Consider the following 15,231-nt stretch of genomic DNA (forward strand, 5'->3'; position numbering starts at 1 on the left):
AAAAGGAGTGATCATCATGTCAAGTGCTGTAGAGATGTCCTCTCTGTAATCCCTGTGCCATTTGAAAATGTCTACCTCATATCAGACATACAGTAAAACCTTGGTTTGTGAACATAATTTGTTCCAGAAACATGCTGGTAATCCAAAGTGCTTGTATATCAAAGTGAATTTCAAGAACCATTGGTTCAGTTGTGATCATGTGACGTTCAGTGTCACATACTACTCGCGTTGCAAGGCAACGATTGTTTATCAAGTTAAAATTTATTAGAAATGTTTGCTCATCTGCAGAACACTCGCAGAACAAGTTAATTGCAATCCAAGGCTTTACTGTATTTGTAACCACTCTTATTCTCTGTACTTCTCTAAGCACACTGGAAATACACACTAAGTCTTCTATATTTTCATGTTCATTTTTCCCAGAGTAGGTCTTGCATATAGAAGGTGCTCTTTTGTTAGTCATCTAATTATTTTCCAGCCTTAGAATTTGAGGCTTTTATTGGACTTAAATATATATAAAGTGTGTATCCTTTTCATGTGTTTTCCTCTTACGTCATTTTCTCTGATTGAATGAAAATGTCTTAGTTCCTGGTGAGGGTAAGGTCATGATAAACTCATAATTTAGTAAAATCTCATGTTTTCAGGAAATTTTTCAAATTGGGGGGGAGGGGACAATTCCCTCTGAAACAGAAGAAACAGAACTAAGATGGATATGTTTTCATAAAAAATTTTTATTATGATTATTTACACCAGTTCCTTGATAAGCATATAAATGTAAACTTTTATCATTGGCATTATTTCACATATGACTTATCCAAATTCAGAGTTAATATTGTCATTTGAGTGTACAGGTAGTGAGAAAATTTTATTATATTCACAGAATATACATACACGTGCATTCAAAATATGTCCCTCGTTAAGCCAGTGGTATAGACACTGTCCCATTGGCCCTGCTTCTGCTCCGCAGGTGTACATTGGAATCAGTAATGTCGTCCACATGCTCCTCACTCTTCTTTTCCTTCAGGCTATTGATGAATCTGAGGGTAATTTCATCCCACTCCTCTGGCAAGAGCATCAGCAGAAACCCAATGCAGATGATGATAGTTGCGGCCAGGCGGACAACATTGAATATCACCTCCTGCTTCAGGAGATCCACAGCTGGGGAAGAAAAATCAAGCCGCAGTTTATGACTGTTTCGAAGCTTCTTTGAGAGCAAATGACCAAAGTCGTTGCTATTTCTAGAAATTTCTTTCTTTAATTTTTTAAAATTTGATGGGGGGGGGGAGGCGAGGGGCAGAGAGAGAGAGAGAGAGAATCTTAAGCAGGTTCCGTACTGAATTCAGAGTGCAATGAGAGGCTTGATTCCACGACCCTGCGATTATGACCTGAGCCAAAATCAAGAGTCAGACACTCAACTGACTGAGCCCCCGCCCCAAGGTGCACCAACTACTTCTAGAAATTTCTAAAGTCTCCCTTGTTCTTTCAAGCTCGTTTTTCCTTTCTCTATATCATTATATTGTTCCCTTTGTTTGCATTCTGTTCCTTCTCTCTAAATCAGACTCATCTTTCAAGGCTCATGTCATCTCATTTAATTACAACTCTGCAGTTTTTATTTCTTGAAACTTTTCTTCTGTGTCCCTTCACACTTCTCCAGTTTCATTGGCCGCTGAAGATTTTTTCAAATGAGCAAAGCTTTTTAATATCTATGTCTTTACACATGCTGTTCTTCTTAAAAATTTTTAATTGAGGTGGAATTCCTATCAATTAAAATTAACTGTTTTTTTAAAGCTTATTTACTTTGAGAAGAGAAAGAGAGGGAGAGAGAGCGTGCATGTGCGTGAGCACCTGTGAGGTGGAGGGGGATCAAAGAAGGAGAGGCAGAATCCCAAGCAGGCTCCACCCTGTCAGCACAGAACCTGATGTGGGGCTTGATCTCACAAAGCATGAGATCATGACCTGAGCTGAGATCAAGAGTCAGATGCTCAACTGACTGAGCCACCCAAGCACCCCTAAAATAAACTGTTTTATTTTATTTTATTTTATTTTATTTTATTTTATTTTATTTTATTTTATTTTATTTTAATTCATTTTTGAAAGAGAGCACAAGCAGGGGTGGGGTGGAAAGAGAGGGGGACACAGAATCAGAAGCAGGCTCCAGGCTTCGAGCTGTCAGCACAGAGCCCAGTGTGGGGCTCGAACCCACGAACCGCGAGATCATGACCTGAGCCGAAGTCGACGCTCAACCGACTGAGCCACCCAGGCGCCCCTAAAATTAACTATTTTAAAATGAATTTAGTGGTATTTTGTACATTCACAATGTTGTACAACCACCACCTTCATCTGGTTCCAAAACATCTCCATCACTTCAAAGTAAAACCCGTTAAGGGGCGCATGGGTGGCTCAGTGGGTTAAGCGTTCGACTTCGGCTCAGGTCATGATCTCTCAGTTTGTGGGTTCGAGCCCTGCCTCGGGCTCTGTGCTGACAGCTCAGAGCCTGGGGCCTGCTTCTGATTCAGTGTCTCCCTCTCTCTCTGCCCCTCCCCCGCTTGTGCTCTGTCTCTATCAAAAGTAAATAAACGTAAAAAAAAGAAATTAAAATCTGTTACCCATTTGTTTTGGGAATGGGAATCTGCTGTCTGTTTGGGAATCTGCTGTTTGTTTCCATGGATTTCCCCATTTTAGGGATTTCATATAAATGGCATCATACCATATGTGGCTTTTTGTGTGTGGTTTCTTTCACTTAACGTGAAGTTTTTGAGGTTCAACCATGTGGTAGCATGTATCCATACTTCGTGCCCTTTTATGGTTGAATGATGCCCCATTGTATCACAACTTGCTTATCAATTCGATGGACATTTGGGTGCTTTCACCTTTTGGCCATTGCGAGTATGCTGCAATGACTATTCATTTACAAGCATATTTTTGAGTCCCTGTTTTCAGTTTTTCGGCACATGTAGCTAGTAGCGGAATTGTCGGTCATACATGTTGTGCTTTGTACAAGCAACGCCCTTTCCTTCTCATATCCACACCATCCAGCTAATCTCTCCATTAGCTCTCCCTTTTGGCTTCTTGCAGGAAGCTGGCTGGATGCCCTTCCTGGGTGCTCTCAGAGCATGCATTACATACATTCCTCTATCAAAGCAATTCTGTCTCTACATCATATCTACTCAATTCCTTTTGTCTCCCTCTCTCCACCACATGGTCTTGAAAGCGGACACTGTGTCTTATTCAGGATCTATCACCAGCGTTAGGCACAGTTCCTGGAACATCCTAAGTGCTCAGCGATGCTTTATTGAATGAATGAATCCCTGGATGAATGAATGATCTTCCATGATAACTCCACTCCTTTCTGATATTTCTTTCCTCTGAATATCTTATAGTCCTAACAGTCTGTCTCACACAATTTGGCATTTACTAACAAATGGTACATGGAGTTGTAAGTTATTTCATATATATCGGTCTTACTTTCCAAATTCAGTGAAAGTTCCTTTGGGAATGTCCAGGGTGTTTTGTTGTTGTTGTTTCTTTTACAGTCTTGCGCATAGTAAGTGCTCAGTGAACACTTGCTGATTGTCCTGGGGGCAAAGAAAGCTGGGTACCCGAGACTTGGAAAAATAGAATTTTACAGTTGGAAGGATTGTACGGTCTTCCAAATCACTCACTTTCATTACTTGTTCCACTGACAGCTTTCACTAAAAGATTACTCTGGAAAAACAGCTTCTCTTCTCATCCCTGAAGTGAGTCAAATTGCCTTTTCATGTATCTGTTCCAGAGGGCCATCTGCTCTGCCCCCAGGAGAAGCTTCTGCAGCTCCCCATGGATAGTCTGATGGGGAGCCAACACCCTGTACATTTCCTACACTTTCATTAGTGACGTTTACTTGAGAGTCCTATGCTGGGATGCCTTTTGTTTCCATAGGACTTCCTCTAAAAATACCACAAAATTAGGTTGTCAGGGAGATTACATGAAACCCAAATGATACATTTGGTGTTTAATTCTAAAAGCACGACCAAGAGAAAACAGTGTTTATAGCTGCAAATTTTAAATCTGCTGCATAGTTATTCTGTTGTCTGCCACCTTCATGATATTTAAAAACATCTTCTCAGGCAAAGGACATAATTCACAATTGCTCAAAGAAACAACTCGGGGTGTAAAAGGAACATGAGCAGAGACATATTTGCACATGTCAAATCACACCAGTACCTGCATTTCCAGGAACGCTGAGCACTGTCCCAATGGAGATCAGGATTGGGTATGTCAGCACCACGCCGACATTCACCAGGATGTTGAAGGCTGTAAAATAATGGAGGATACAGAGGATGAAAGGAAATTGACACGCTGGGCTCTTTCCTTCTTAACATAATAGAACCGATGTTTTTGCTAAACGTGCCTTCTAAACTTGTCCTCACCTTTGGTCAATTAATTCTCTAATTTGGGAGATGTATGGGTTTCTCGATTGAAGTAGTCCTATTCTTTTTTCTCCTCTGCCACCTTGGCTGCCTGATCTCTTGCCACTTGGCTGGCAAAGGGTGTATGAAGCAATTGCAAAGCGGTGAAATAACCAATTCACTCCACCACTTATTAGCACTATAAAGGTAGGTTGGGGCCAGCCAGAGGTTGAAAGCAGACAGACTACTGATTGAAGTTTGGGCTTTCTCCCTTTAATGCTTTGCTATATTATGCCATATTCCTGGATAACTAACAGGCTCTAGTGTTACTACCTAAAGGAAGATCTATCCAAGGATGGCCTATGCTGTTTTGTTCCCTCTCTCTTGCGGTGGGCATCATGCAGGCAAACAAAAGTGTATTCTGTGTAATGCACAGAACCTCAGGGACTTTTTCCGCATCCCAATTTGTGCACAGACTACCCAGGGGCAGGTCTGCAGAACCAAAGGAAGGTATAACTAGATACATTTAATTAATATCTTTGGGTCCTTTCAGTAAAATATAAAATCGGTTAAAATAATCCTCTACCTCCCACAAAAATGATCAAAACTCTATGTTTTCAAAAGAAAAACAATGATACACCACATAGAATTGTTTTCATAGATTTCAATCCAGTGTTTGTTTTAGGGTTGAGAGAGGTGAGTGCTAACAACTACAGATTGTCCTCAGTTCAGAGAGATCTCTATGTAACTGACTCAACCATGTTGCCTGTATCTCTATAGAACCAAAGATGGTTCTAGAGCCATTCCAGTCAGGACAGCGTTTACTCTTCCATTGCTATCTATAATCCCTGCTTTAATTAAACCCACTAACTTGGTTCTCTGGAGTGACTTGGTAGTTAGAGACAGTGGGTTTGACTTTCATAAAACTTGGTCTCCTTCATAGTTACCATACAAGAGTAGTGGCAGTCAGGGCGGAGGACCTTCCTACGTTAATAACTGCTCCTCCTTCCTGGCATAGCCACAATGGGAATGACTATTCCCGTACCTCCACTCTCTCCTCAGACTCAGGGAATAAAATATAGCACATTCTAGCAGGTCAGGAATTAGTTAAATTCTACACAGACGCTGCTGAACTCCTGAACTGCAATTTTTTTGGCCGAACTGGATATTTCAGCAGATTGAAAGTATTGGTATTTGGGTGAGAACTGAGTCCTGCTCACTCAGCAAGACGGAGGTGGTTTCACCAAATTGCGCGGTCTGTTTCTAATTTGTTCTTTAGGTAGCACACTTACTTTTCTGCCACCCTAAGGACAAGAATATATAAGTCAGTATGTTATCTGTAGCACGGGGCCCAGCCCAAGTTTAAGTGGGACTCGGACGTATCAGGTAAATTTGGGTGAAGGCACTCCCTGGCAGATAGGCCCAACTGTGAGAAGGAAGGAGGCCCAGTGAGCCTAGGCGAATAAAAGCTGAAGTTACGGGCAATGTGGACGGGTCAGAGGACCACCTGCTGTTCGTCCAGCCCAGCTCCAACCAGGTCGTATCTGGTTACTATGGAGAAGAGAGGGATCGAAACAAAAACTTAAGAACAGGAGCCGGGTGGCTCAATAAGTTAAGCATCTTGATTTCGGCGCAGGTCATGATCTCACAGTTCATGAGTTCAAGCCCTGCATCTGGCTGAACAGTGCGGAGCCTGCTTGGGATTCATTCATTCTCTCCCCCTCCCCATCTCTCTCTCTCTCTCTCTCTCTCTCTCTCTCTCTCTCTCTCTCTCTCTCTCTCTCTCCCTGTCTTTCTGCCCCAACCCCGCTTATGCTGTCTCTCTCTCAAAATAAGTGAACTTTTTTTTTTTTTAAAGAAGAAGAACAGAATCAGTGAAGTTTGTAAAACACCTGGGGTGTGTAACACAGTCAGGAGAGAGGCTATCGCCTCATTTTGTCACAGAGCAGCTTTGGCACAGGGAGGACTGCAGGGCACTGGGGAAGGGCTGGGTGGAGCAGCTCTAGTTCCGGGTGATGCTCTACCCTGTGGAGTCTGGAGACCATGCTGCTTGGTGGAGACCTGGTATCCTGCCGGCCTGGGTGATACCCAGCCTGAGCCAGGCTTGTGTAGAAGCATGTGTTAGACATGCCAAGGGATATGTGTTGGTGAAGGGCAACTTGGCAGCAAGCTGGAGATATGTGTACACAGCTGGGGCCAAGAGTCAGTGAAATTTAGATTATGACTGTTCCCAGCTAGATTGTTTTGGGCCGGGAAATTATCTCGGCACTTTTAATTAGGATGCTTGGGTCTTATGGGAACACTGCTATTGATTTCTACTTAATTTAGTAGAGGTTATGGAAGGTCATAACTCTACATTTTTGGACTTCAGAAGTAAAATTCAAAGGACCAACGTGACTGATCGTTCTCTTATCTAAGACCTCCCCTTAGGGGCCTGGGCCAAAGTAGACCCAGTGTCTATGTGGGAATGAAAACCAGGTCATGTTTGTCTCCCGGGAGTTATAGTGCTGCTTCAGATTATGTCACCTTGACAAAGAAGGTCAGCTGAGGGTTGGCAGATGTCCTGCAGGTCAAGTGCGGTGGGTCAGTGGGGACTAGAGGGAGGGGGCTGTCCTTAGGAAGGGTGAGGAGAGAGGAGCAGGATGAAAGCGATTTGGTTCTGAGTAAGGGGACACTGAGTCATCTAGCAGTTGCTGTTGTTCGACTGCTTGGGGCGGGAAGAGCAGGCTTGTTATTTTTCAGGTTCCTCTTAAGTCGAATGACAGAAGCAACACAGCTAGAAAGTGGGAGCCCCCTGGTTGCTCAGGTGAAGCAGACTACCTTGAGTGTGGGGAGTTTTGAGAGAGAACATTAAAAAGTTCAAGTCAATTGGCCATTGACTAGGCACAGCCTCCTTAGCAGGGAGACCAAGTCTAATTCTGCCTTCTCCTCTTGCCTGCTGAGGGCTTCCGATCTCAAATTCATTCTCCACACCCAGCCAGCCTGTGTGTGACTAAAATGTAGATGTGCGCCTGTCACCTCTGCTTAAAGACCATTAAGTGGATTTTAAATCCACTCCCCTCAACAGCTTTCCAGGCCCTTCATGACCTGCTTCCTTCCAGATGCCATCTTCTTCCTTCCTCCCCATTCCTCCTGTACTTGGTGCATCAGCCATTTTGATCCATTCTGAGTTCCTTGAATGCACCATCTGTTCTCTCCCTCTGCCTGATGCACCGTGATCCACCTGGGACACGGTAACATCATACAATATGTCATGAAGGATGGACAAGGCTGCTTTAAGACCAGTGGTGATCAGAGTGCCCTGGGCCTCCAGCTCACGTCTTAACCCATGGGAGGTATACCGGTTGAACAGCTCTGATCTAATCAAGCAATAGCCTGCAGAGGACCTTCTAACCATTAACCAACCTTAGATACGTTTGGGAAATAGAGGACAAAGGTTCCCAAGGGAATAGCCCTACTATGATCATTCATCTATCCAAGGAAAGGTCAAGTGACATAGGGAGTGGAAGGCAAAACCTGGAGCCACTTACCCAGCCACAGCCCGGCCATCCCACAGAGATAGCCCCACGGCAGAGCTGCAAATGAGGACCAGTGTTCCACCTTGGTGAAATACAGGACGACCGGGGTGAAAGAGATGAAGATTAAATTGAAGAAACCCAACGTGGAGACAAAGTGTGCCGCTTCACCAAAGTTGGCACTTCCGAGAAACATCTTAAACAAAACCTGGATTGGGAGAGAAACCCCTTAGCCACACAGTTAGAGACTTTGCCAGAGCAGAAAGGCGACTTCTACACAGTGAGCTAACCAGCCCAGAGTTTACCCTCTATTTCTCCTTACCCCACCACCTCCATGGCACAAAATGGACTGTGAATAAGTGATTCAAATGCCCTGCAGTCTTCACATGAAACAGCAAATGCCACAAAATGAACTCCTCGTGCTGTTGGAAACTGCTGCAAGTCCTGTACTCTGTTAGCACCACCCTCAGTTACGGGTATAGGGTGAATGGTAAGTAAGAGTGCCCACGAGCCCAGGAGAAGCTAGGATTGAGATGCCATCAATTCTTCCCTTCAGGCATGGGATACATTTTACCCTTATTTCGACAGATACTGAAAACTAAATTAGACAGAGAGAGCCTGTCATTATGTTGTTGAGAGAATAATAATGGTGCCTTGGATTTATAAGCACTTTCCTCTCTGAGCTTAAAACACATGCACAAATACTGTGTTTATTCTCCAGATTAAAACTATTTTTTTTTTTCTGGATATAAATCTGTGTACAGGGGAAGAAGATAGCAAGGAGATGTCAATGGCTACCATCAAGTTACGTTGGGCTGAGGAGGGGCCGGGCCTCTAGTCCATACTTCTTGACTTTATGACCCTTCTGCTTCCTATATGAATCCTCAAACAATGTTGAATGGAGCAGATCTTTCCGATGGTGCCCATATGGTTTTATGCATGTCAGCAAATATTACCGCTCCCCGAACGAACACCCCTGTAGCATGGTCAGGAGAATTGTCTCTATGAGATAGCCATCCCAGTGACACCGCAATTCCAGGCATGCTTTTAACGTCAACTGGACTTATTATTTTTGCTCATGAGAGACTTAAGAGGACTTGGCCACGTGCTGTTCTCTGGTCACATCAGACACCTCAGTGGGGTCTCAGTTGGGGGCAAGTTAGACGCCAATGGCAATTGAGTGAAAACTTGTCAAGCTTGTCACAGAATCAGTGGGCCAGGAAATGTCAATATGGAAATAGACTCCGTGCCTTCAGAGCCGAGGTGTTGGTGAATAATCAGAACAGGCATCCAGGAGGGATGCAAAGGGCGTTTTCTGCTTTTTCACAGAGAATCTTCTCATTGAAACACCAAGAGAGGTGAAAGTGGAACAGTGCTTTAGCTACATCCCGAAAGCAGGCTCTGACAAGGGGAGCTTTGGGGATAACATTTTAGATCTGCTCTCTCAGTCCTTGCTTCTGAAGTCAGGGGCAATGACTGAATAGATTTTCCACGGATGGCAGGCGGCTCCAGTGGAGAACGAGTGGTAAGTACATAGAGCAGACCAGGAGTATCCATCAGAGAGGAAAGGACGTCCTTCATTTCGCTAATAACCGGAGTTCCTGTGGCTTGGGGTTAATACGTGGCAGTCGACTCTCAAGTGACAGCTTGTTTGTTCTTTTTAACACCCCATCGGAGTTAAAATAAGGACAGTGGTAGTTAAAGTAAAGAAATTTAAGAGCAGAATGGTCTTTCTCAGCCCCTGCTGCCATCAGTTGATTCCTGAGGGGCAGAGGCAGGGAGCATGGGCTTTGGAGGTGGCCAGTGGGAATTTAAATCTTGCTATCACTTCCCATCTGTGTGGCCTTGGGCAAGTTATTTAATCTTTTTTTTTATTATTATTTATTTATTTATTTATTTTTATTTTTTATTTTTTTAAACTTACATCCAAATTAGTCAGCATATAGTGCAACAATGATTTCAGGAGTACTCCTGAAATCAAGTTATTTAATCTTTTAAACCTCAGTTTCCTCATCTGGAAAGTGGGGATAAGTACCTGTGCCTCATAAGGGTGAGTTAACACAAGTGAAAGTTTCTGGCAAGTACTCAGTAAATGGTACTTATTTAAGCCACATTTTCTCCGCCTCTAGCCAAGATTTTCTTTGTCCTGCCTTCTTTTATGACTTAAGTCTAAGCTATGCCTACACAAAAAAGTGCACGACATACCTTGTATAATGCAGACGTAGAGGCTGAACCCACTGCAAAGGCCACTCCTATGATCGAATCAGTGTGGAAATTATCTGCATACGCCATCATGACGATGCCGGTAATGGCCATTATTGCGGCAACTATCTGTCAAATAGAATGCAAAGGAATTAAAAAAAATTGATGCCTCCATATCTCAGAGCAAGCCATTGAAGACTTCATGAGAGTTGCTAAATGCTTCCTCAAACCCAATTACCTCTTGTACGTCGCTGTTTCAATGCGAGAAGGGTCAGTATTAACAAGAAATCAGTATGCTCCTGAGACATCCAGGCAGAGAATATAAAAGCTGCTCCCATTCTAATTAAGGGTTAGTAATTTTAGTGTAATTTTTTCGCTCAACTTCCCAGAGATTAATATCCGTGTTGGCGAAATGAATTTCACAGGAAATCACTCCAGAGCATTTTCATCTATACTGTATGCTTTTTCTTCAAAACAATTCAGCATACATTTTAATCAGCTCCTTGGATCAATGCATGGTTTTGAAGATTGACACATAACCAGGACTTGATTAGGGAGACCTAACATTGATGCAGCTAAGAGGCAAAATTTAAGCCACGGGGCGGGGAGCCGGGGGGAAAGGAAAGCAAATCATCTCTTATAGTGATTTACAAGGAGTGGGCAGAGTTTTCACTGGTACTTGGAATGTCAAAGGGAGACTAGTTCTTCCTTCTTTTTACGTGCGAATTAAACCACAAAAAAGATAATTTCATCTCATTACTCTAGATCATTAACCGCACAAATTTGATTGAAATCATAATGGTACTATATTTCGATAGGATGCTTGAAATATTCAAAACAGGAGTCCACTCCCTTAGTGAAATGCTGATTTACATCTGTTTCTTAAATGATCTTGAACTGATTCTGCTGGAAAACATTTCAAAGCTATAGTAAACAGGAAAATAACAGGCCCTGGAATAGGAAACAATACGTCATTTCCTTGTGAAATAGTCTCACTCACTTTTAAATCAAGATGCAACTTTGCGAGAAATTTATAGGTTACATGGCAGTTAATTTTGTTAGGTTTCAGTTCTGAGTATTCCCGAGTAAATCAATTCCTCCGTAGATAGCTTTTCCACGTATGTGGGGTTTTTTGGCCCTTCTGAATATCAGTGAATTATTTATTGCAACAAAATGTAGATCTTCAACATGTAACCATAGACTTGCTCCAGGCCAGCACAGAGTATGGTGGCGATGACACGTTATCGTTTAGATGCTGCTAAAGCAATTCTTTTGTTAATGACCACGAAAAGCAAGTGCACTGTTGGTTTCAGACCTAGCTTCGTACTAAAGCATCTTTTATGAAAAACAGCAGGAGTACTTGAGAACAGACGCTGACATGTCAGCAGTGAAAAACCGTCTTCATAAAGCGTTTTTCCGGGAGGCTGCTTGATGGGAGGCGTTTCTCTTGCTGAGTGAATATCGTATTCTCTAAAGCTCCCAGGCATGTGTTCTAGTTAGACCATGCCTCAAACTATAGGGAATAGAATCTAATACACACACCATGAGATGTCAAGGAAATTTTCCAAACAAGAAGTAATAGACTCATAAATAAACATGGTGTAGGGGTTATCTAGACTTAGAAATTGTGTGAGGGTTATCATTTTCTTTGATTTGGGGATTTATAGTTCAGCCAAGGACTTGCAACAATCCTTTGGGCAGTCTGATTTCAGACAAATGAAAAGTCATGTTAGACACTGGCATTTTGTTTTTGTGTGTTTAAATAATATTCATGGGTCGAAGTCTTCAGGTGCACAAGTAGATTTCCCTCATAAGACTGAATTTGCAGGACAATAAATTTGAATCGGTATTTGTTTTCTTTTGGCCAAGCATAAGTTGTGTTTTCTTGTTCACATCAAGATGGGATTAATAGAATACAGTGTTAATTGTAATGAACTTTAACATGATGTACTGTTTCATATTTAAAATTATCAAAATTATTGTATAATCCATAATATTTGGGTTTAGGCAACTGTGCATAATATATAATTCTGAGTTTAGGGAATTATGAAAACAAACAGCCTATACAAAATAAAATAAAACATAAAAACATTGTCTGGAAAGTGATGAACATTTAACACTATTACCCCCCAGATACGACTTCAGTTAGAAGCACTTCCTTTTCTGAGTCAGCCTTTAGTAAAAATATATATGCTTAGTATGTCTACTATAAGTATTCCCAAGATAGAATTGGGTATGGAGAAAGATGATAAATTTTATAGCAATTCAAAATTATAACTATGATGAGCCTCTTAAAGGTCTCCATTACATTTTATATTCAAGTGCTTGTGGAAATATTAGCCAGACCACTTAAATTGACATTATCAATTACACCAGTGTTTCTTTCAATTGCTTTCATGGAGAGAAGCATTTTTCATGTCGCAGGGCTGGACAATGTGGTTAGTTATGTTCTAAAAGCATGAAAATCTGAATATTTGAGATGTTAGAAAAATTCTTTTCTATGATATGAACAGTAATTGATAGGTTATATAGGTTTGCTGTGGGGGGGGGGGAGAAGATAAGCTAAATTATTTTCCACATTTTTTTAACTTAAATCTCACAGCTAATAGAACATTTCCCGTGGCTGCGTTTTAAGAAATGTTCAATGTGCTTCTTATCTACAGAGTTGGAAGTAAAGGACGAGAGCTCAGCTAATCTAGGAAATGCGGGAAAATGCTGGATGGAAGGCTCAGTGGAGTGGTCATTCGGATGCTCCCACAGTGGCTCTCCTTGGCACCACTGGTTAATTGCAGAATAACTACTATTCAAATTTCCAGAGAACAAATAGCCTCAGCACAGATCTGAGTCTCAGACATCTTCAGAATTCACCAGTTATCAAGGAAGGATGAACAGTCTATTCTTTTGAATAAAAGACATAAAATGACTCTTCTCAGGCTCAGGACACTGGAAACGTGCCTGCAGAAAGCCAGTGCCTTAAATACTGTGTCGGAAATGCGCGTGTGTGCACATCCACATGGTGACAGCCACAAAAATGCCTTTGAGCCCATTAGCATCCATATGAGGGACGCTTCTGCTGAAAACACACCATTTCATGGCGGCACCTGTTTGGCTTCAGAAAAACATGGCTCTCCTCACAATCTATTCCAGTTCCAGCCCTCTAGCCAACCAGACTTGTTCTGAGTAAGACAGAAAACGCGCCACTGCCACGACCTGAATCTGCTTTGGGTGAGAATGTTAGTAACCATAATGACCATAAAACTGCCAGTGCCTCAGTTTCAACTTTGGAAACCTCTCAGTCCCCTCACATCATGGTGTGCCCACCTTGGGTGGGGGGTGGGAGGGGAGTACCCTGCGGAAGAGAATTTATTTAGTTCATTTTCCCAGCCTACCTCTTCAGGGACATTTCTTCCTGAGCCAGCTACCTTCCTCTGCAGGCTCAGCCCCCTGTGAGAGCCTCCCATCAACTTTCAGGGCTGATCAGAGGGGGACCATGAGGCTGTTTGAGTGTGTTCCTAAAGCCCAAAGAGGGCTTTCGAGTAAACATTTGATACTCTCACCGTGGTATATACCACACGCGACCCTGCAGGAAAGCTACGTTTCTGTCATCTTTCAAAGAATTCGTAGATAAATAGCTAGAGATAAAAGCCAGAGAAGCATCTGGCTTTTGACTGTTTTTATTTCCCTGTATCGTCATTTCTTTCCTTTTTCGTCTCGGGCCCTCAAAAACCACAGGCGTCTGGCCCTTCTCTTCATCTCCGTGAGGGTTTACCAGCCTCATTACTTCGCTGTGTTTCTCATTGACAAAATGGCTTCCAGAATTATTATTTGAGTAACAATATCAGTTCTTCTAGGGTTCAGGGTATTGAAATGAAGCTTTAATTGCTTCTCTAATTGCAACTGGAATAGCTTTCCTCAAGTTGCCTTGTGGTTAACTCTGTTTCTAAGGCTGGGTGAGCATGGAGGCGTTTCACTGGCTCACGACGGACCCCTGAATCCCGAGACTACAGCAGCCTCTAGAATGGAGGGCCTCAAAACGACAGTGCTGGCAGGATTGTTCTCAAGTTCGAGACTAAAGGTCGGCAGCTCAAGGTGGGTTACACGTTAATAGCTTGGCCAGTGAGACCTGCACTGATGATCATCCTTGTCCTCTCTGAGTACATTTTCTTTTTTTCTATCTTAAAAAAATGTTTCTTTTTTACTTATTTTTGAGAGAGAATGTGTGAATGCAGGGAAGGGGCAGAAAGAGGGGAGCACAGAGGATCCAAAGCAGGCTCTGTGCTGACAGCAGAGAGCCTGATGAGGGGCTTCCCAAACTGCGAGATCATGACCTGAGTCGAAGTTGGATGCTTAACCCACGGAGCCACCCAGGCTCCCCAGTAGAGTCCATTTTCAAGGAACTGGGACTATGCAGAATCCTTCAACTTGTCCGCATGCTACATTTAAGGTTCCATGAAGGTGAACCATCTGTTTTACTCAGATCCCGTGAAATTGGACAAGAGTTGAAGTGTGAGAAATGAAAGAAGTGGGCAGTATATAGCTGTACAGATTGTGTGTGTGTGTGCGTGTGTGTGTGTGTGTGAGGGTGGAGGGTGCCTGGGGACAGGTCCAACCCAAGGAGTTCAGAGCCCCAAACCAAGACTCCCACGCTCCACCCCCCTACACACACATCTATTTTTATATGAATAAAGTCTGTCTGAAAATGATCTCAAAGGGAGACCAGGATGGAAAAGAGGGAAAGAAATGCCAGATGGAAAGACCTAACAGGCACATGTGGAGACTAGAGTAGATCTGTTGATGACATCTTGTTAAGGGGTTACGGATTCCTTGTGTGCATAACATTGGAGAGCCATTCCACCTCATCTTTTTCCTCTGTATTCACAAATTCTTCTCCCGCCAGGAGGGGGATGAAAAGGATGAGCCCAGCTACACATCCTCTGGTGCCTCCTCCAGGAAGCATGAAGGTTCTGGGTAGAAGATTCTGCAGTGCACATGAATGTACAGCTACTGCATCAATGTCAACCAAAGGCAAGATGTAAACAAAAGGTTATCTTGAATCTTATCTAAATATGTAATATTGGCACGAATTAGTAAGAGTTCACCTCCAGGGCCCTGATTTAGGGAACTCTGGA

The 15,231-nt window shown here is 42.8% G+C and overlaps 1 protein-coding gene across 1 annotated transcript in view; it reads right to left on the reverse strand.

Moving 5' to 3' along the window:
* Positions 1-752: 752 nt before the first annotated feature.
* Positions 753-15,231, reverse strand: part of SLC35F4 (solute carrier family 35 member F4) — a 247,591-nt gene continuing 233,112 nt past the window's right edge. The window contains exons 5-8 of the mRNA XM_042989787.1: positions 10,106-10,231; positions 7,916-8,108; positions 4,201-4,290; positions 753-1,155 (exon numbers count right to left, since the gene is read on the reverse strand). Of these exons, the coding sequence (XP_042845721.1) occupies positions 914-1,155; positions 4,201-4,290; positions 7,916-8,108; positions 10,106-10,231 (651 nt within the window). The 3' untranslated portion in view covers positions 753-913. The remainder of the gene's footprint in view (positions 1,156-4,200; positions 4,291-7,915; positions 8,109-10,105; positions 10,232-15,231) is intronic.

This window comes from Panthera tigris, chromosome B3 (assembly GCF_018350195.1).
Source record: "Panthera tigris isolate Pti1 chromosome B3, P.tigris_Pti1_mat1.1, whole genome shotgun sequence".
Taxonomy (NCBI): Eukaryota; Metazoa; Chordata; class Mammalia; order Carnivora; family Felidae; genus Panthera; species Panthera tigris.